A 22,241-nucleotide genomic window follows, 5' to 3' on the forward strand; every position below is an offset into this window, starting at 1 on the left:
TAAAAAAAAAAAATATATATATATATATATATATATATATGAGCCAAGCAAGCAACAGAATAAAAACAGCTACTGCATCAAAACTGGTAAATGTTATGGCTGTTTTGAAATTAAGTATTTATTATTATTATAAGAAATCACACATAGTTTTTAATGTACGTATTATTTTATAATGTATGCAAAACAAATCATTTTATCCTTCACATTTAATGCAACTACAGTATTAGTATTACACTGTTAAAAATCCGAAACATTAAACATCCCATCAGTGTAATATAAACAACAACAGTTAAAGAGATTTAATCCATCTGTTCAAGCATCACATCACTATGTCTGGGCTCACATGCAAATCTATTCCAGTGATAAAAATTCATCACATTCCATATTTATTGATGACTTCCTTGGCCAGGGTGATGTAGGCAGTCATGGCATCTTCTGTGGACATGCCTGTGAAATGAAAAGGGGTTGAACAATTTCACATTAGGAGGTTAATGTCAAATTAACATTAAGGATTTTATATTTTCTCTGTTCTAATTTTTTATATCCCCTTATTTCTTATACAGTCTGTCATTCCTGTAGCCTGTCTTTGAAGAATCTAAAATATTTTTTTCCTCTTTTTTTTTTTTTAAACACTTTTTGTTTGTCACATAGTTCCGTGTGTGTGTGTGTGTGTGTTCCACATGTTGTTTCAGAGTTTTGGTATCTTCAGTATTACTCTACAGTGTAGAAAATGGTAATACAGAAAAATTTATGAATGAGTAGGGGTGTATAAACTTTTAACTTCAAAAAAAAAAAAAAAACCGTTAAGAGCTGAAAAGATCGGTCATGACAATCATTTTCCAATGCAGCCATGCAGTAAGGTAAGTATTCAACCAATACTTATTGGTTAGTTAAATAAAATTACATACATACATACATACATACATACATGCAAACAATTTACCCTCCAGATGTTGTAATCTGAGGGTAAAATTCCTCTGAACATTGAAAAGGAATGTGCTATAATATATACAGGGTGCACTGTCAGTTCAGTACCTTTCCTGGAATTCCAAGCATCCCATTTTGCTTTTCCTTTCATATCAAACGTTCCAGGTGCATCTGCATTAAACGAGATAATTCTGCTATTTTTAGGCATTTTTTTCAAGATATGAGTCGCGCCACGGGATTTTTGTACCAGATGCTCCGTTTACAGAACAATGTGTAGAAATGGCACTGATAATTTGCACCGTTTTCGCTGGCTGATCCAGTAACTACCAACGAATAAATCACCTCAGTAGCACCCCTACGGGATGCATTTATCACTTTTAACATCATCCACGGCTGAGACAAACATAGATCTTCTTTCTGCCATAAACGTCGGCGAATTACATTTTGATTTGTTGTGAAAATGCGTTGATCATACGAGTGCAGTTTTCGCTCAACATTCGCTTGGCGGCGCTAACAGTTCACTGTGTGTTTTCCTGACCTTCCGAACAGCATTTTGCGGTCTGTTGCTCGACAAATCTGGGAAATTTGCCAATAATCTACAGTCGAGATTGTCTCCTGTAGTCAGTGCCTGGAAAATGGATCGTTTTGGGTTGCGCGCACATTATTTCATGTCAGATTTACAGTAACATCCCTTGGTCCAATTTCATTTTGGTTTGTATTTCCTGCATACGAAGGCTTGGTAGTTTAATGTAGCAGGTAGAACTCAAAATCCATAACCTGAGCATCTGGTAGGAAAATCTGGCGGACTGACACATATGTGGATTGGATGGATGGATTTACAGTGGTACTTGATGCTTAATTTTCATTACCGATGTTAACGTCCCCAACAACAGCCTGCTTGTAGAGGCCATACAGATCCAGCAGCTCCTGGTCAGAAGGCCTGCTCTTTATCTGCTTTACATCCGTTGCAATCTTCTCAAACTCTGCCTGAAAAAACAACAACAAATTAGTATTCTAACAACTACCCCTGGCTGCATTATACTTTCTATCGGTAAATCATATGATTTGTACTAATATAAAGAATAAAAACACATATTAATGCATTTCATTGCATTGTTTCTTTAGTTAAAGCTGTTACTTCAAGGTGCACTGGGTTTAAAAAATAATAATCCAGCCTGTGAATATCTGACCCCTTTTCTCCATGAATTTGATCCCACTACTTTGGCCTGTGATTAAACACTACACGCTGGTCATTATTCCTCAACTGTAGAAAGCCTATTGTTCAACTAACAAATGGCTGTGCATGCCAATCGAAACTCCCCTTGTAACCACACAATCATGCCGTGAATTACAAAAACGCACGAACCCACTGACCTCCAAATCCAACTTAAAGGGAAAGAACAAACTGTCCGTTCATGCTGTCCCTGTTTCTTTCACACTTGGTGTTTGGAGTAATTTAAAAGTAGTTGTTGACGGAGTCTTCTTTTCCATAAGTAAAGCAAAAACTGATTCAGGATATTTTTGGATAATGGATAGTAGGTTATTTTATTAGTGCAGTTAAATGCTGAAAACCAACAGCAAATAACAAACCACACATCATAAATATGGGCGGCCCGGTGGTCTAGTGGTTAGCGCTGTCGCCTCACAGCAAGAAGGTCCGGGTTCGAGCCCCGTGGCCGGTGAGGGCCTTTCTGTGCGGAGTTTGCATGTTCTCCCCGTGTCCGTGTGGGTTTCCTCCGGGTGCTCCGGTTTCCCCCACAGTCCAAAGACATGCAGGTTAGGTTAACTGGTGACTCTAAATTGACCGTAGGTGTGAATGTGAGTGTGAATGGTTGTCTGTGTCTATGTGTCAGCCCTGTGATGACCTGGCGACTTGTCCAGGGTGTACCCCGCCTCTCACCCGTAGTCAGCTAGGATAGGCTCCAGCTTGCCTGCGACCCTGTAGAACAGGATAAAGCGGCTAGAGATAATGAGATGAGACATCATAAATATCCACACACAGGCTACCAGAGTCAGGCAGGAACTGGACTTTAGTAACTTTTTCCCATAAATTGTACTTTTCGGAGGAGTTTTAATGCACGATACTTTTCAGTCCGACTTGAGTACAATTATAATTTAAAAATGTACTTATACTCTAGGACATTAAACTTATTTATTAAATAATTTTTATTCACGTGTGCACAGCTTCTACAACATCGACTGCTTTGACACACAGAATTTGAACACACAAATGGACAAAATGTAAATAAAGACCAGGACTGTGTTCAGTTTTAAACAGTTAAGATTAAACAGTGTTGTGACTTTGGGGTTGGTTTCAAAAGATTTATGTTAATAAATGGAAGAGATGTGAACACTTGTGGGGTTTGAGGGGGGAAATGAGGAGATGGGAGGCAGGCTTACAACAACTCAAAGCTATATTCTATTTTTGTTTATGTCTGCATTTCAGTCATTTTAGTTTATTCAGGACACACACCATGGCTCTGCGTTGTTCATCTCACGCTCCCTCACTCAAATTAATTATATATATCACACACACACACATCAAAAAATCAGAATATTGTGAAAAAGTTCAATATTTTCCATCCGTTATTTAAGAAAGTGAAAATGTTATAGACTCATTACACAAACTAAAAGGTTTCAAGCATTTTTCTATTTTAATCAGTATGGCATACAGTACAAAAACAAAAAACTCATCTCAAAATATCAGAATATTTCATTTCGAGTTTGAGTAAAACAGTATGAACACAGTGCATCTCTCGGTCGAGTTCAGTACCACAAAAGGTCATTGCTGAAAAGGGTGGCTGGAAAAGGTGCACAAGCAACAGGGATGGCCGCAGTCTTGAGAGGATTGTCAAGAAAAGTTGATTCAGGAACTTGGGAGAGCTTCACAAGGAGTGGACTGAGGCTGGTGTCAGTGTATCAAGACCCATCACGAACAGACATCTTCAAGAAAGGGGATACAACTTCCGCATTCCTAATATCAAGCTACTCCTGAGCCAGAGACAATGTCAGAAGTGTCTTATCTTGGCTAAGGAGAGAAAGAAATGGACTGTTGCTCAGTGGTCCAAAGTCCTCTTTTCAGATGAAAGTACATTTTGCATTTGATTTGGAAATCACAGTTCTAGAGTCTGGAGGAAGAGTGGAGAGGCACAGAATCCAAGGTGTTTCAAGCCCAGTGTGAAGTTTCCACAGTCTGTGATGATTTGGGGTGCCATGTTATCTGCTGGTGTTAGTCCACTGTATTTTATCAAGTCCAAAGTCAACACAGCCATATACCAGGAGATTTTAGAGCACTTCATGCTTCCATCTGCTGACAAGCTTTTTGGAGATACTGATTTCCTTTTCCAGCAGGACTTAGCACCTACCCACAGTGCCAAAACTACTACCAAATGGTTTGCTGACCATGATATTACTGTGTTTGACTGGCCAGCCAACTTGCCTGACCTGAACCCCATAGAGAATCTATGGGGTATTGTCAAGAGGAAGATGAGAAACACCTGACCCAAAAATACAGATACGCTGAAGGCCACTATCAAAGCAACCTGGGCTTCAATAACACCTCAGAAGTGCCACAGACTGATCACCTCCATGCCACACCGCATTGATACAGTAATTCATGGTAAAAGAGCCCCAACCAAGTATTGAGTGTATAAATGAATATACTTTTCAGAAGTTGGACATTTCTGTATTGTAAATCCTTTTTTTTTTTTATTGATCTTGGGGAATATTCTAATAATTTGAGATACTGGATTTCTGATTTTCATGAGCTATAAACCATAACTGGTGACTCTAAATTGACCGTAGGTGTGAATGGTTGTCTGTGTCTATGTGTCAGCCCTGTGATGACCTGGCGACTTGTCCAGGGTGTACCCCGCCTTTCGCCCATAGTCAGCTGGGATAGGCTCCAGCTTGCCTGCGACCCTGTAGAAGGATAAAGCGGCTAGAGATAATGAGATGAGATGAGTGTTTAGTCTATGTCTAGTTCTTATCTAGTGTTTATACTGTTTATTTCAATTATTCTATCTTTATTTATTGCATTGCTTGTTTGCACCGTGGGTCAGAGAGGACTGAAATTTCATCTGTGCTGTATGTTGAGCATGTATAGCATATTTGACAATAAAGTTGACTTGACTTGATTCTCCACACTCTCTGCATTAAGATCCACTCAGATCCTGAAACCACATCCTCCATTACCAGGCCTGTGTTTCTAAATCACTTAAGGACAAATCAATACATAGACAATCTTTATTGTCATTCAGTATGCAACAAGGGCACACAATGAAATTTCATTGCTCAGCACAGAAGTAAATATGAAGTGTATTAAATTAAATTATGCAGCAGCAAAAATATTATAAAGTGCAATAGTATAAAGTGACCTGTGGAATTAGGAATTGTTCAAGTATAAATAGAAGTTTGGATTTGGAGTTCAGCAGTCTGGTGATCTGGGGGGAAAAAAAGCTGTTCCAGAACCTAGTGGTCCTGCACCGAATGCTGCGGAACCTCTTTCCAGAAGCCAGGAGGGAGAACAGTCCATAGTGAGGGTGTGAGGGGTCACTGATGATACAGGGGTCACAAAAAGTCAAAGTGAAGTTGCCAAGTGATGCACTTAACTCAAAATAAAAAACTCCGCCTCAAAATGTACGATATCCTGCATTAACGGGCTACAAAATATAACGATTCAGTGTAGAAGCATGTGGGATCCTGCAGCATAGCTGTCAAAAAGATACCACAATAAAGATAAAAGTCATTCGGACTAAAGAGGAGAAGGACGACCCAAGTTGTTATCGGCGCTCAGTTCAGAAGCCTGCATCTCTGATAGTATGGGGTTGCATTAGTGCGTGTGGCATGGGCAGCTTACACATCTGGAAAGACACCGTCGATGCTGAAAGGTATATCCAGATTCTAGAGCAACATATGCTCCCATCCAGACGACGTCTCTTTCAGGGAAGACCTTGCATTTTCCAACATGACAATGCCAAACCACATACTGCATCAATTACAGCATCATGGCTGCGTAGAAGAAGGGTCCGGGCACTGAACTGGCCAGCCTGCAGTCCAGATCTTTCACCCATAGAAAACATTTGGCGCATCATAAAACGGAAGATACGACAAAAAAAGACCTAAGACAGTTGAGCAACTAGAATCCTACATTAGACAAGAATGGGTTAACATTCCTATCCCTAAACTTGAGCAACTTGTCTCCTCAGTCCCCAGACGTTTACAGACTGTTGTAAAGAGAAAAGGGGATGTCTCACAGTGGTAAACATGGCCTTGTCCCAACTTTTTTGAGATGTGTTGTCATGAAATTTAAAATCACCTAATTTTTCTCTTTAAATGATACATTTTCTCAGTTTAAACATTTGATATGTCATCTATGTTCTATTCTGAATAAAATATGGAATTTTGAAACTTTCACATCATTGCATTCTGTTTTTATTTATAACTTGTACTTTGTCCCAACTTTTTTGAATCGGGGTTGTGTACACACACGTATACTTTCAGCTCATCTCTCATCTCCTCTCTCAGCCCTTCTCTTCATCCTGGAAGATTAATGAAACTAACCTGTGGCAAAATTGCCTTAATTTGTGTTATTTGGTAAATATCTAATTTATTTTTATTATGAATATGATATAGTACTTTACTTGAATGAACACACTTTATGCTGTGTTTATTAAAAAAAGCACTTTAAATGTCTATTGTGGGCAGAAATGATATTCTGATGCATTTGAAAACATTAATCAATGTAATAAATCATCACATGAAGTTACTCACTACTTGAGCAGTCATTTTATGAAATTAATTTGTACTCGTACTCAAGTTATTTTGATGACCTTTACTCTTTACTTCTGCTTGAGTCAGTATTATAATAAAGTAACAACACTTTTACTTGACTACAGTTTTTGATCACTCTGCCCACCTCTGCAGGTACAAATCACATTTCCAGCTTCAATATTTTTAAGATAATGTTGTTAATAATGAAAATAAATAAATCTGTGCAATAAATTGACAAAATAATCAAATCTGTGTATCATATTACACTATTCAAGAATTTCTTAAAACACACTTATGTGGATCACATGGTGACTCAACGTGCAGTGTGGACGCTCATGTTCATCAAAACAGTCCTTATAGCTCAAAGCCCATCCTTCCTTACGTGGATGAGCATCTTTAAAGGATTTCACAGCCTGGAAATGACTCAAGAGTTGAACCATCGTGTTGTTCGTTAATGGGTGGGACTGGGATTTACACAAACAAAACAAAACAAAAACACCAGTCCCATGCTCACCTCTGCTCTTCATACCAAGTGATACTGCTCCATTCAATCAAAAGAAAGAGACTTTTCCCAGTGTGGTCCTTCACAACGTGCGGTTGACGGGAGAACCTAGAGATCTGGCTTGATATGAAATACTTCGTTTGAAAGTACATTTCGCTTGCTTTTCTTCTTTTTTTTTTTTTCCACCCTCCTGACTGGTTCACATTCCCACTGTGGTGACTAGTGAATTTATCTGTTGACTAGTTACTTCATAAACAACTGTTCCAGCTTCTCAGAACATTTTTATGCACTTTGGACATCCAGGTTTTCTGTCCACAGGCAGCTCAGGTGCTCATTCAGTCCTTTGTCATCTTGAGACAGGACTACGGTAACTCGATCCTGCCTGTTCTGCTCCTATGTGCCATCCGACCCTTGCCACTGATCCAGAAGGCAGCGGCACGACTTTTCAACCCAGTCAAATTCCGCACACCACCCAATTCCTGTATTCCCTCCGCTGGCTTCCTGTAGAAATCAGTGTCCACAAAGCCAAAAAGGGCCCAGTGCTCACCTACATCAAGTGCTTAATCACACCCCATTCACTCCCTTCGAGCACCGCTTGCCTGGATCCACCATCTCTCAAGATACAAGGAAGACATTGTCTCGTCTGACATCAAGACTCGTCTCTGTCCTAGCACTCCAGTGATGGAATGATCCATCTCTGACTGTCAGAACAGCTGAGTCAGTGTCTGTCTTCAAACGATGACTAAAGATCTACCACTTGACTTCAAGCACGTGAATTAACACTCCTACAGTACCAACCTTCTCTTATAGTGTTTTAGTCCCAGACCTATACCCCTTTTCAACTAACAGGGAACGGGTTCTGTTCTTGTACCAAAGTTTGAGTGCATTATGAAACCTTATACTGACCGGGATGTTCAAGGAACTTGGAAGCTCCTTCATCTTCACTATTAACTTTTTCAACTAAGAGGGAAATGGAAGTTCTTGTTCACACACCAAACCTTGAACTGTTCAGAGCATTTCAACCAAAAATAAGTTGGTTCCCAGTTGGAACAAAAACATAACTGTTTTTTCCATGATGACATCAGTGGGCGTGTCATTAGCTTGGAGAGGACACGGAGCGCAAGAATGGAGAATGCAATGGAAAAGGAGACATCTTCAGAAAAAAAAAAAAAGGACCGAAAACAATTAATCCGTCCATCTTCTACCGCTTATCCGGACCTGGGTCACGGGGGTAGCAGTCTAAGCAGAGCAGCCCAGCCCTCCCTCTCCCCAGCTACTTCCGGGGGAATACCGAGGCGTTCCCAGGCCAGCCGAGAGATGTAATCTCTCCAGCATGTCCTGGGTCTGCCCCGGGGTCTCCTCCCGGTGGGGCATGCCCAGAGAACCTCCGCTGGGAGGTGTCCAAGGGGCATCCTAACAAGGTGCCGAACCACCTCAACTGACTCCTTTCGATGTAGAGGAGCAGCGGTTTGACTCCGAGTCTCTCCCGAATGACCAAGCTTCTCACCTTTGACCGAAAACAAATGTCTGCAAAAACAGAAAAGCTTGGAGGTAATCAGTCAACGCGCACCACCATTTTACGAATACTATTTACGCCTGTTGTGAATTGTGCCACACCCTCCATTCATGATGCATCTTTGATTACAACGGTTCCGCTCAAAAACATGGGCCGGTTCATGAGCTGGCACCAAGGTTCAAAGAATCCTGAACGGAACCGGTTCAAGAACCCGTACCCTGTTGGTCGAAAAGGGGTACTAGTGAACTAGTATGAGGATATATTTTGGTAATTTATTTTTTTTTAATAATTCCTCTACAACACTTCCACCATGAATCATCACAATGTTTGCATTTACTTTCATGGTATTTGGTAGGAACCCTTTATCCAGAAGGACATCGTACACTTTCAGGAGGTGCTCAGGATTGGACCTGAGAACCTTCCTGACTAGCCAAATCTTTTTTTTTTTTTAAAGAGGTTTAATAAATAAATAAATAAATAAATAGAACCCTCACTGATGGATGACGTCATAGCAGACCATTGCTGATGATAGCAAAAATAAAAAAATAAATAAAAACTCTGATGCATTTGCTCATCCTAACATTAATCAGAGAAGCACATTCTGTGAAAGAAACAGATCTTGTGATCTTTGAACACCTCATACAGCGTCCAGCTTCCTGAAAGGTCCTGATCCTGCTGTTTTATAAACCTGATTAATCCTCCTACAATAAATAACCACAGAACGGCACCGAAAACAGAACATTATTATACTTATAGACAAAAAAAAACTCTTCTGTATGAAAGTTTCTTCTGTTATACTGCATAAAGGATGACGTCATTTCTCTCACCTGCAGCATTTTGTCAGGTCAGGTGTGTTTGTTGCTCCGAGCGCGCGCACAACTGCTGATGAATAATAACAAACACTCTCGCGCTGAACCGTCGCGAGCCTGAATGCGCAAGAGCGGGTGCACGCGCTGATGAGCTGAGAGGAAAAAGCTGATTGGCCCGCGGTAGTTCGGTCAGCATTTCAGAATAAAAGTCCCGCTCGCTTTCAACACGCTAATGATTCTGTTTGAAGTGAACATTAACTGAAGCTCTTGATTTGTATCTGCATGATTTTTTTTTTTCATTTATTTATTTTGCATTGTGCTGCTGTCAAGGGATTGGCTGATTAGATAACTCCAGAAAACAACAGCTGGATGAGTGTTCCTAATAAAGTGGCCGGCGAGTGTATTAGTATTGGTGCCTCACAGCAGGTACTTGGTCTCCTAGTCAATGCCAAACCAGCTTCACTGGGAGACCAAATTTTAAACCGTTATGTTAGATTGATGCTGAAAGGTAAAACTGAAATGGGATTATGGGAGATGCTTGAATTGCTGGTCCAAATTCAAAAGACTGTTTTCTTTGGATTGGAATGTTTAAGAAATATTGAAGTTGGGTTGTCAAGGCTGTTCCAATTTCCAAATTATAGATTAAATATACAGTTATCTCATCTCATTATCTCTAGCCGCTTTATCCTTCTACAGGGTCGCAGGCAAGCTGGAGCCTATCCCAGCTGACTACGGGCGAAAGGCGGGGTACACCCTGGACAAGTCGCCAGGTCATCACAGGGCTGACACATAGACACAGACAACCATTCACACTCGCATTCACACCTACGCTCAATTTAGAGTCACCAGTTAACCTAACCTGCATGTCTTTGGACTGTGGGGGAAACCGGAGCACACCCACGCGGACACGGGGAGAACATGCAAACTCTGCACAGAAAGGCCCTCGCCGGCCACGGGGCTCGAACCCAGGACCTTCTTGCTGTGAGGCGACAGCGCTAACCACTACACCACCGTGCCGCCCTAAATATACAGTTATTTGATTACTATTTCACATTGAGCAATAAAATTGAAGATTTTCTTATTTTTCACTGTTAGACTAGTACCAGAATCCAGAATTGTGACACCCAAAGGCATTTTTGAGACAAAGTCAGCAAACAGTCTTATTTTGTCAATTTGGGTGTGCCAAATTCAAATCTGCAATATGCCGAGCTCTATCTGACCTCTGTTGACCTCTAGAGGTCATTGAACTTTGGGCCTGTAAACGTCTCAGCTGAACCCAGTTTCTCAGCTTTCTAAGGAATGAAATGTACTAAAATGATTAATGAAGTTAGCAAATGGCCTTGTTTGTTAAATGTTTGGGTGCTGAATTCATTTTTCATTTGTAAAATGACATATGACCTCTGATAACCTCAAGGTCATTCAACTTGGCCTATAGGCCTATGCATTTAACGGCATTTTTAAACTGACTTTACTCCCCCAAAAAGAATATGAACAGACAAAAAACAAATAAAGGAATAAATACAACATTAAATGCCAGTACATGTGACTTACTTTTCACAATGAGAATGCCTAGGCGATCACCTTACATAACATTGCATTACATTTAGCAGTTATTGTTTATACAAAGCTACTGAAAAAAGGACCGATTCAGCAGCATACAAAATGTGGGGGTATACAGGTTAATCAGGGTTAGTATATATGAGAGTTTTTTTCTTTGTTGTTTGTTTTGTTTTGTTTTAAACGGGGTAAAGCCTTTACAAAAAACAAACAACAAAGAAAAAAACAGTTTCTTTCACCAGGCGGTCAGGAGGCTCAACTTCCTCCCTGTTCTGCCCCTCTGCCACAGATTCTGCTCGCACACACCCCTGCCCCCAATTCAGCATCTGACATGTCACCCTCACAGTCCCCCCCCCAACACACACACACGTACTGTCAACGTTCATTAACACACTGAACTCAGGGACTGCACATTTCACTTTACCTCGCTCATTTGCACTATTCCGCACCACCTCACCTTAACAGCTATTAGTTTGTTTATACTGCTTATTTCATGTTTACCTGCTATACTTCAAGTGCCCTTGACTGTTTATTTGCTCCAATTTATGTGAGATATATATATATATATATATATATGAGTGTTTAGTCGGCGGCACGGTGGTGTAGTGGTTAGCGCTGTCGCCTCACAGCAAGAAGGTCCTGGGTTCGAGCCCCGGGGCCGGCGAGGGCCTTTCTGTGTGGAGTTTGCATGTTGTCCGCGTGGGTTTCCTCCGGGTGCTCCGGTTTCCCCCACAGTCCAAAGACATGCAGGTTAGGTTAACTGGTGACTCTAAATTGACCGTAGGTGTGAATGGTTGTCTGTGTCTATGTGTCAGCCCTGTGATGACCTGGCGACTTGTCCAGGGTGTACCCCGCCTTTCGCCCATAGTCAGCTGGGATAGGCTCCAGCTTGCCTACGACCCTGTAGAAGGATAAAGCGGCTAGAGATGATGAGATGAGATGAGTGTTTAGTCTATGTCTAGTTCTTATCTAGTGTTTATACTGTTTATTTCAATTATTCTATCTTTATTTATTGCATTGCCTGTTTGCACCGTGGGTCAGAGAGGACTGAAATTTCATCTGTGCTGTATGTTGAGCATGTATAGCATATTTGACAATAAAGTTGACTTGACTTGATTCTCCACACTCTCTACGTTAAGATCCACTCAGATCCTGAAACCACATCCTCCATTACCAGGCCTGTGTTTCTAAATCACTTAAGGACAAATCAATACATAGACAATCTTTATTGTCATTCAGTATGCAACAAGGGTACACAATGAAATTTCATTGCTCAGCACAGAATTAAATATGAAGTGTATTAAATTAAATTATGCAGCAGCAAAAATATTATAAAGTGCAGTAGTATAAAGTGACCTGTGGAATTAGGAATTGTTCAAGTATAAATAGAAGTTTGGATTTGGAGTTCAGCAGTCTGGTGATCTGGGGGGAAAAAAAGCTGTTCCAGAACCTGGTGGTCCTGCACCGAATGCTGCGGAACCTCTTTCCAGAAGCCAGGAGGGAGAACAGTCCATAGTGAGGGTGTGAGGGGTCACTGATGATACAGGGGTCACAAAAAGTCAAAGTGAAGTTGCCAAGTGATGCACTTAACTCAAAATAAAAAACTCCGCCTCAAAATGTACGATATCCTGCATTAACGGGCTACAAAATATAATGATTCAGTGTAGAAGCATGTGGGATCCTGCAGCATAGCTGTCAAAAAGATACCACAATAAATATAAAAGTTCTTCAGTGTTAGATGACCATGGGCAAGACACAGCCTAATGGTTAGAGAAGCAGCTTTGGGACCAAAAGGTCACCAGTTCAGTTCCCTGGACCAGCAGGACTGGCTGAAGTGCCCTTGAACAAGGCACCTAACCCCCGACTGCTCCTCAGGCTGCTCTGGGTATGTTGTACATTGCTCTGGATAACAGTGTTTGCTATATGCCTGTAACGCAGGGGTCTTCAATCCTATCCACAAAGGGCCAGTGTGGCTGCAGGCTTTCATTCCAACCAAGCAGGAGCTACACCTGATTTCACTTGTTTAATCATTTCACCCTCGTCTCCAGTCAACAATCAAGTGAGCCTCCAATTTGGCTGTAATGAAAGCCTGCAGCTACACCGGCCCTTTGCGGATAGGATTGAAGACCCCTGCTGTAACGCAATGCAATGTAATGTCCTATTGATCTGCAACCTAGTATGTGAATTTGCTAACCAGGTCTCCCTTTAAGTACAGATTTATTGTATGAACATAATCCAACAATTCCTAACCTTGAACTTTCTACCAAGAAAACACATCAGGTGCAAGTTTACATTTACATTATTTATAGGATTCTTGTATTTGAGTCATTGAGATTTGGAATAAAGTCAAGGCATCCATCCATAGCTGCTTATCCTGTTCTACAGGATCGCAGGCAAGCTGGAGCCTATCCCAGCTGACTATGGGTGAGAAGCAGAATACTCCCCGGACAAGTTGCCAGGTCATCGCAGGGCTGACACATAGACACAAACAACCATTCACACCTACGGTCAATTTAGAGCCACCAATTAGCCTAACCTGCATGCCTTTGGGAGCACCCGGAGGAAACCCACACGGACACAGAAAGGCCCTCATCAGCCGCTGGGCTTGAACCCAGGACCTTCTTGCTGTGAGACAACAGCGCTAACCACTACACCACCATGCCGCCCCCAAGGCACCAGTCAAATACAACCCCGATTCCAAAAAAGTTGGGACAAAGTACAAATTGTAAATAAAAACGGAATGCAATGATGTGGAAGTTTCAAAATTCCATATTTTATTCAGAATAGAACATAGATGACATATCAAATGTTTAAACTGAGAAAATGTATCATTTAAAGAGAAAAATTAGGTGATTTTAAATTTCATGACAACAACACATCTCAAAAAAGTTGGGACAAGGCCATGTTTACCACTGTGAGACATCCCCTTTTCTCTTTACAACAGTCTGTAAACGTCTGGGGACTGAGGAGACAAGTTGCTCAAGTTTAGGGATAGGAATGTTAACCTATTCTTGTCTAATGTAGGATTCTAGTTGCTCAACTGTCTTAGGTCTTTTTTGTCGTATCTTCCGTTTTATGATGCGCCAAATGTTTTCTATGGGTGAAAGATCTGGACTGCAGGCTGGCCAGTTCAGTACCCGGACCCTTCTTCTATGCAGCCATGATGCTGTAATTGATGCAGTATGTGGTTTGGCATTGTCATGTTGGAAAATGCAAGGTCTTCTCTGAAAGAGACGTCGTCTGGATGGGAGCATATGTTGCTGTAGAACCTGGATATACCTTTCAGCATTGATGGTGTCTTTCCAGATGTGTAAGCTGCCTATGCCACACGCACTAATGCAACCCCATACCATCAGAGATGCAGGCTTCTGAACTGAGTGCTGATAACAACTTGGGTCGTCCTTTTCCTCTTTAGTCCGAATGACACGGCGTCCCTGATTTCCATAAAGAACTTCAAATTTTGATTCGTCTGACCACAGAACAGTTTTCCACTTTGCCACAGTCCATTTTAAATGAGCCTTGGCCCAGAGAAGACGTCTGCGCTTCTGGATCATGTTTAGATACGGCTTCTTCTTTGAACTATAGAGTTTTAGCTGGCAACGGCGGATGGCACGGTGAATTGTGTTCACAGATAATGTTCTCTGGAAATATTTCTGAGCCCATTTTGTGATTTCCAATACAGAAGCATGCCTGTATGTGATGCAGTGCCGTCTAAGGGCCTGAAGATCACGGGCACCCAGTACGGTTTTCCGGCCTTGACCCTTACGCACAGAGGTTCTTCCAGATTCTCTGAATCTTTTGATGATATTATGCACTGTAGATGATGATATGTTCAAACTCTTTGCAATTTTACACTGTCGAACTCCTTTCTGATATTGCTCAACTATTTGTCGGTGCAGAATTAGGGGGATTGGTGATCCTCTTCCCATCTTTACTTCTGAGAGCCGCTGCCACTCCAAGATGCTCTTTTTATACCCAGCCATGTTAATGACCTATTGCCAATTGACCTAATGAGTTGCAATTTGGTCCTCCAGCTGTTCCTTTTTTGTACCTTTAACTTTTCCAGCCTCTTATTGCCCCTGTCCCAACTTTTTTGAGATGTGTTGCTGTCATGAAATTTCAAATGAGCCAATATTTGGCATGAAATTTCAAAATGTCTCACTTTCGACATTTGATATGTTGTCTACGTTCTACTGTGAATACAATATCAGTTTTTGAGATTTTTAAATTATTGCATTCCGTTTTTATTTACAATTTGTTCTTTGTCCCAACTTTTTTGGAATCGGGGTTGTAAGTTCAAATACCTGTAAGGGCTGGATGGCACGATGGTATAGCAGTTAGCACTGTCGCATCACAGCAAGAAGGTTCTGGGTTTGAGCCCAGTAGCTGACAGGGGCCTTTCTGTGTCGAGTTTGCATGTTCTCCCCGTGTCTGTGTGGGTTTCCACTGGGTCCACAGTCCAAAGACATACAATTAAGTTAACTAGGTGGCCCATAGGTGTGAATGTATGAGTGAGTGTGCAGAAAGGAACTGGCCAAGTCAACCAAACATGGTTCACCTCAAGCCCAGATCGAGCTCAGCAGTGCTCGATCCGGATTTGTGCTAACAAAAAAATAATCAGGAAATATGAATTCACAAACTCCATAATGATTAAAAAAGTGGATTTCAGGGCAATATAATGATTTTTATTAATATTACATATAAAAGCAGTTACATTTGTGTAGCATTCGTTCATTAAAACATATCGAATTTCCTTTATGTGACACTGATTTGAGTCAAACAGCAATGAACAAGTGCAGTTCAAATGTCAATCGTTTAATAACTGTCCAAGTGGGTTACAACAGCAGCACCTGATTTCTGTAGGTGGTAAAAGAGAGCAACTGGACTTGCTTGAAGATTCTTGAAGACGTTTCACCTCTCATCCGAAAGGCTTCTTCAGTTCTGTCTGACTAATGCTGTGTTCACACTTATACCGGTACGAAAGTGGTATAACTGTATCGATACAAAGTATACCAGTACAGTTTAGTGCATCTGTCCACACTAGCGAGAAATGTTTGCGGTTTTCTTTCACGGTAGTTGAAATGCGCGTGCGCGAAATGTTTCCGTGGTTACCGAATAACTTCCTTCCGAGAATATGGTGGATGAAACAACGTGTGTGTGCTTTTTGTTGTCAATGTACAGTCTGTATTTCTGGTGGTCATTTATTCAGTCGAATTGTATAAAACGCGCGAGGCAGTTGAGAAAGAAACAAACGAATCTCCATTCTTCACTATTTTATTCAGCGAAGACATCGATTGAGGTGTGTGACCTTGCGCATGCGCATTATATTTGTATCGATACAGAGCCGCTTCATCTGTCCACACTACAGCGAAGCGCTACAGTACCGGTACGAAACCCATACATTTGTAGGTTTCGTACCGATACAGTTATACCGCTACAGTACCGGTATAGTTGCTAGTCTGAACAGGTGTTGCGGTATGAAAGTAGTTTCGTATCAGTAAAAAATCCCTAGTATGGACAGGGTATAATAGGGAGTATCAGGTATTTATCCTCTCATGGATGAAAAGCAATCCTCAGGTGTCGTCGAGTCATCCTGTTGGTGTGGGTCACTGGGGGCTGGGTGTGAACGGCCTCGAGAGTCGTTGGGGTGATCAATGGATTGTTGGTTCTCTCTGTCTTCCTGTGAGTCACTGAAAACAGCTGGGTTTTAGTGTGCCAAGGACTGCATTGTAGGTGGCTGATAAATTATGTCTTAGACCAGCCTTTCTCAACCGGGGTGCCGTCAAAAAATTATATATTCGAACATTGAAATAAATAAAATGAATTAAAATTCCAAAAAACAATAGTTACACTAATGCAGATCATTGCCGCCTCATGCATCATCAAAATTTGTCTCACGGCCCCCTTTCCCATGTCACTGCCGGGGTCAGCATGACTGTGTATATTTTATATGGGGGTGCCTTGAGAATTTGCATACTTATGAAGGGTACCGTGACCGAAAAAAGGTTGAGAAACGCTGTCTTAGACCACCACCTCTGTTCAGCGATGGCCGTTCCAGGTTGACAAAAATGGCTTCTTTAACTCCTCGCTCATACCAACGATCCTCTCTGGCTAAAATGCGTACGTTGCAATCCTGAAACAAGTGTCCTTTGTTAAGATGAAGATAGACAACAGAGTCCTGGCCTGAGGAACTGGCTCTCCTGTCTTGAGCCATGCGCCTGTGAAGAGGTTGTTTTGTTTCCCCAATATACGAGTTTCCCCCAATATAATGTATGCAATTCAGTGCAGTGAGGAATGCACGGACTCATATATTGGGGAAACAAAACAACCGCGTCACAGGCGTATGGCTCAACACAGGAGAGCCAGTTCCTCAGGCCAGGACTCTGCTGTCTACAGTGGTGCTTGAAAGTTTGTGAACCCTTTAGAATTTTCTGTATTTCTGCATAAATATGACCTAAAACATCATCAGATTTTCACACAAGCCCTAAAAGTAGATAAAGAGAACCCAGTTAAACAAATGAGACAAAAATATTATACTTGGTCATTTATTTATTGAGGAAAATGATCCAATATTACAAATCTGTGAGTGGCAAAAGTATGTGAACCTGTGGGATTAGCAGTTAATTTGAAGGTGAAATTAGTCAGGTGTTTTCAATCAATGGGATGACAATCAGGTGTGAGTGGGCACCCTGTTTTATTTAAAGAACAGGGATCTATCAAAGTCTGATCTTCGCAATGCATGTTTGTGGAAGTGTACCGTATCATGGCACGAACAAAGGAGATTTCTGAGGACCTCAGAAAAAGCGTTGTTGATGCTCATCAGCTTGGAAAAGGTTACAAAACCATCTCTAAAGAGTTTGGACTCCACCAATCCACAGTCAGACAGATTGTGTACAAATGGAGGAAATTCAAGACCAACAAAGATCACTCCAAGAGCAAGGCATGTAATAGTCGGCGAGGTCACAAAGGACCCCAGGGTAACTTCTAAGCAACTGAAGGCCTCTCTCACATTGGCTAATGTTAATGTTCATGAGTCCACCATCAGGAGAACACTGAACAACAATGGTGTGCATGGCAGGGTTGCAAGGAGAAAGCCACTCCTCTCCAAAATGAACATTGCTGCTCGTCTGCAGTTTGCTAAAGATCACATGGACAAGCCAGAAGGCAATTGGAAAAATGTTTTGTGGACAGATGAGACCAAAATAGAACTTTTTGGTTTAAATGAGAAGGGTTATATTTGGAGAATGGAAAACACTGCATTCCAGCATAAGAACCTTATCCCATCTGTGAAACACGGTGGTGGTGCATCATGGTGCTGCATCTGGGCCAGGAAGGCTTGCCATCATTGATGGAATGATGAGTTCTGAATTATGCCAGCGAATTCTAAAGGAAAATGTAAGGACATCTGTCCATGAACTGAATCTCAAGAGAAGGTGGGTCATGCAGCAAGACAACGACCCTAAGCACACAAGTCGTTCTACCAAAGAATGGTTAAAGAAGAATAAAGTTAATGTTTTGGAATGGCCAAGTCAAAGTCCTGACCTTAATCCAACCGAAATGTTGTGGAAGGACCTGAAGCGAGCAGTTCATGTGAGGAAACCCACCAACATCCCAGAGTTGAAGCTGTTCTGTACAGAGGAATGGGCTAAAATTCCTCCAAGCCGGTGTGCAGGACTGATCAACAGTTACCGCAAACGTCTAGTTGCAGTTATTGCTGCACAAGGGGGTCACACCAGATACTGAAAGCAAAGGTTCACATACTTTTGCCACTCAGATATGTAATATTGGATCATTTTCCTCAATAAATAAATGACCAAGTATAATATTTTTGTCTCATTTGTTTAACTGGGTTCTCTTTATCTACTTTTAGGGCTTGTGTGAAAATCTGATGATGTTTTAGGTCATATTTATGCAGAAATATAGACAATTCTAAAGGGTTCACAAACTTTCAAGCACCACTGTATCTTCATCTTAACAACAAAGGACACTCGTTTCAGGATTGCAACGTACGCATTTTAGCCAGAGAGGATCGCTGGTATGAGCGAGGAGTTAAAGAAGCCATTTTTGTCAACCTGGAACGGCCATCGCTGAACAGAGGTGGTGGTCTAAGATATTTATCAGCCACCTACAATACAGTCCTTGGCACACCAAAACCCAGCTGTTTTCAGTGACTCACAGGAGGACAGAGAGAACCACCAATCCATTGATCACCCCAATGACTCTCTAGGCCGTTCACACCCAGCCCCCAGTGACCCACACCAACAGGATGACTCAATGACACCTCAAGGCCAATTTATGCTGACAACCCAGTCCTCGCAGATGGCGTCGCAGATGGCGTCTGCGACGCCCCCCCCTTCGCAGACGCCATCTGCGCGCACCTCCCAAAAATTGTGACCACCGCAGACAGCCTCACAGACAGCGTCGCAGACAAGAGGGCTCTGATTGGTCCACTCTACATCCGCTGTACACGCACTTCCGCTTCCCTACTTTCCCGGTTTGGTTTGTTTTCACGACCGCCATTTTTAAAAACACGAGCGAAGATGGAGCAGCACGAAGAGCGGTTGATCGAGGAAGTACGTACATCTATACGACTCCAGTTCTAGTCATTAATCAGTAACCGGAGGATAAACACTCCACTAACCACACCCACCAACTACTCCTAGCGATTTCGCAACTTCGCGCCCCCTTGCGTTGTGGCGGTGAATAACATCGCGCACACCTATTACTCCCCGCTCAACGATAAATTACAACTGTCTGCGAAAAGCTATCTGCGAAAGCCTTGTCGCAAGAGCATGCAGAGGCCTTTAGGATTGCTTTTCATCCATGAGAGGATAAATACCCGATACTCCCTATTAGTCAGAGAACTGAAGAAGCCTTTCGGATGAGAGGTGAAACGTCTTCAAGAATCTTCAAGCAAGTCCAGTTGCTCTCTTTTACCACCCACAGTTTACCATGACCTGGATGACTGAGAACCTTCACAGACCAAACACTTGATTTCATGCTGTGTATTAAGCTGCGTTACGCTTCCTGAACAGCAGGCGTCGCTATGAATTATACTCCAAACTGTTTACACCTCAAGGTTAATGCGACGAAGAAGAGCACAAAAACAAATATGGCCGCCTCAGGCTGCAGCTTTACAGAAAACAGGGTCGGCGCGATATTTTAAGACCCGACGGAGGAATAAAGCTCTCGCTGCGACAGTTTTTTAGAAACTATATTAATTTAAAACAAAAGGGATTTATCTCCCGAGAGCAGGATGGCTACATCCAAGAAAGCCACGAAGAAGGAGAAAAAGAAAGCGCTGCTGGTGAAAGCGGTCCTTAACAACCCGTACGACGTAAAGTGGAAGTCGTTAGAAAGTGGGAACGCGCGGTTGATCCTGAAAACGGTGACGGAGAAACTCGATTCGCTCGGTCTCCGGAAACAACACGGGAAAGTTGTTCGCAAGTGGAGAAGCAGAAGAAAGGCCAAGAAAGGAAATTCGGATTCGGTGGACACCAATGAACCGATTCAGGAATCACAAAAGCGACGCGGTTCAGATTCAATGGACATCAATGAACCGATTCAGGAATCACAAAAGCGACGCGGTTCAGATTCAGTGGACACCAATGAACCGATTCAGGAATCACAAAAGCGAGGCGGCTCAGATTCAGTGGACACCAATGAACCGATTCAGGAATCACAAGAGCGAGGCTGGACTGATAAACACTTGAGAAACGAGCTCGCCATCGGCATCAACGAGGTGACTAAAGGCTTGGAGAAGAACGAGCTCGGCCTGGTGCTGGTGTGTGATTCGGTGCAACCCCTCCACATGACGAGTCACCTCATCCCACTGAGCCAAACCCGCTCGGTTCCCGCGTGCCAGGTCCCGAGTCTGAGCACGAGTCTTGCGTCATCACTTGGTCTCAGCAGCGTGCTCGCTCTCGGTTTCAAACGCCAAAGCGGCGCGTTCGCGGATATGATCGCAGCCCTCGCGCCCAAAGTGCCGCCCCAAAACGTGGCTTGGATACCTGCAGGGACACGTGCGTCTGAACCGGAAGTAGTTCAAGTGTCAGAAAAAACCGAGGAATCCTGGAGGGTGAGAAAAAGAAAACGTGAGGATTCCCCTGATGTTCAGAAGGATCAGGTTCCTTCACTGCAACCTCTTCAAGTCAAGAGGATCATCCCAAATCCTTCAAAAATCCGGAAGCCCAAGATAAAGAAAGCAAAGCAGAAATGATCAGGTCACCAAACCTGAACATGTTTCAACTCTTGGCCTCTTTGGATTAATATCACCTTATTCCCTTTAGACATTTTCATGACATCACAAAAACATGAGACCTGAGCGTGTACAAAAGTCCAATTAAGTTAAGAACAGAACCGAGAACATGAGCATGGACACCTGAGGAAACCACAGTCCTCGCCACTCATCACTTTCTTACCATACCATACAAAACACCACACAAGCTTGTTTTGAGAATGAATGAGTGAACGAGAGAGTTGTTACAGGTTCAGATGATTTTATTCTTATTCAAATATCCATGCTGGTATTCATTGATGTATCTTTAACAATCAGATATTTGGGTGGCCACCGTGTTTGACATGGTGCTGGTACAACTTTTTTTTTTGTTTAAAGTTCATTTGAAGTTCACACGACCTGCAATGGAGTTTAATAAAAATCTTCAGAGAAAGCTGAGCGTCATTTCAAAACTACATCAGGTATTTTAAAAAAAGACCTCGTAAATAAGGCAAGTACTTTGGGTGACTCATGAAGAGGAAGGAGAGGGGGAGAAAAAAAAAATTGCCAAACGAACACATGCTCTGTTCATACAGCAAGCTTCAGGACTGCACGCACGCACACGCAAAAATAACCTGGATTTGAGAATAAGCGTCCGATGTAAAATGTGAGATTATTGTCTAGTTCTTTAAGATTGTAATCTGGATGTGCTTTAAAGGCGTGTAGACACTGATACATTTGTCAATTACAAGAGAAGCAGGAACACAAAAGCATTTTCTACTGTATAAAAAAACCTTTTTTTTTTTTTTTAAAGTCCCATATAACAGCGATTATAAATCAAGTAATGAGCAATTTTTCAGCTGAAGCACAGGGAAAGCTGAGCTAGAAAGACTGCGCCATCATCAAAGCGACGATGTGCATGTGATTGTTCGTCTCGTCTGC

The 22,241-nt window shown here is 42.1% G+C and overlaps 2 protein-coding genes across 2 annotated transcripts; one reads left to right on the plus strand and one right to left on the minus strand.

Annotated features, from left to right (window-relative positions):
* Nucleotides 1-147: 147 nt before the first annotated feature.
* acbd7 (acyl-CoA binding domain containing 7) lies at nucleotides 148-9,656 on the minus strand. Its single transcript, XM_060900939.1, has 4 exons — nucleotides 9,545-9,656; nucleotides 1,797-1,914; nucleotides 1,036-1,098; nucleotides 148-447 (listed from the first exon to the last, which is right to left on the minus strand). Exons 1-4 carry the CDS (start codon nucleotides 9,551-9,553, stop codon nucleotides 374-376), a joined length of 264 nt encoding a protein of 87 aa, XP_060756922.1. The 5' UTR covers nucleotides 9,554-9,656; the 3' UTR covers nucleotides 148-373.
* Nucleotides 9,657-20,173: 10,517 nt separating this feature from the next.
* rpp38 (ribonuclease P/MRP 38 subunit) lies at nucleotides 20,174-21,753 on the plus strand. Its single transcript, XM_060900940.1, has one exon. The coding sequence runs from the start codon at nucleotides 20,340-20,342 to the stop codon at nucleotides 21,300-21,302; it is 963 nt and encodes a 320-aa protein (XP_060756923.1). The 5' UTR covers nucleotides 20,174-20,339; the 3' UTR covers nucleotides 21,303-21,753.
* Nucleotides 21,754-22,241: the final 488 nt, after the last annotated feature.

This window comes from Neoarius graeffei, chromosome 19, assembly GCF_027579695.1.
Source record: "Neoarius graeffei isolate fNeoGra1 chromosome 19, fNeoGra1.pri, whole genome shotgun sequence".
NCBI classification, from domain to species: Eukaryota; Metazoa; Chordata; class Actinopteri; order Siluriformes; family Ariidae; genus Neoarius; species Neoarius graeffei.

Bases quoted from the DNA above. Each gene is read 5' to 3' on its own strand.
- acbd7 (XM_060900939.1), bottom strand. The intron at 1,099-1,796 runs GTAATGAAAATT...CGTTTAATGCAG, and splicing joins TGTTGGGGACGTTAACATCG to ATGCACCTGGAACGTTTGAT. The intron at 448-1,035 runs GTACTGAACTGA...TTCATTTCACAG, and splicing joins TGCTTGGAATTCCAGGAAAG to GCATGTCCACAGAAGATGCC.
- rpp38 (XM_060900940.1), top strand. From the start codon at position 20,340: ATGGCTACATCCAAGAAAGCCACGAAGAAGGAGAAAAAGAAAGCGCTG.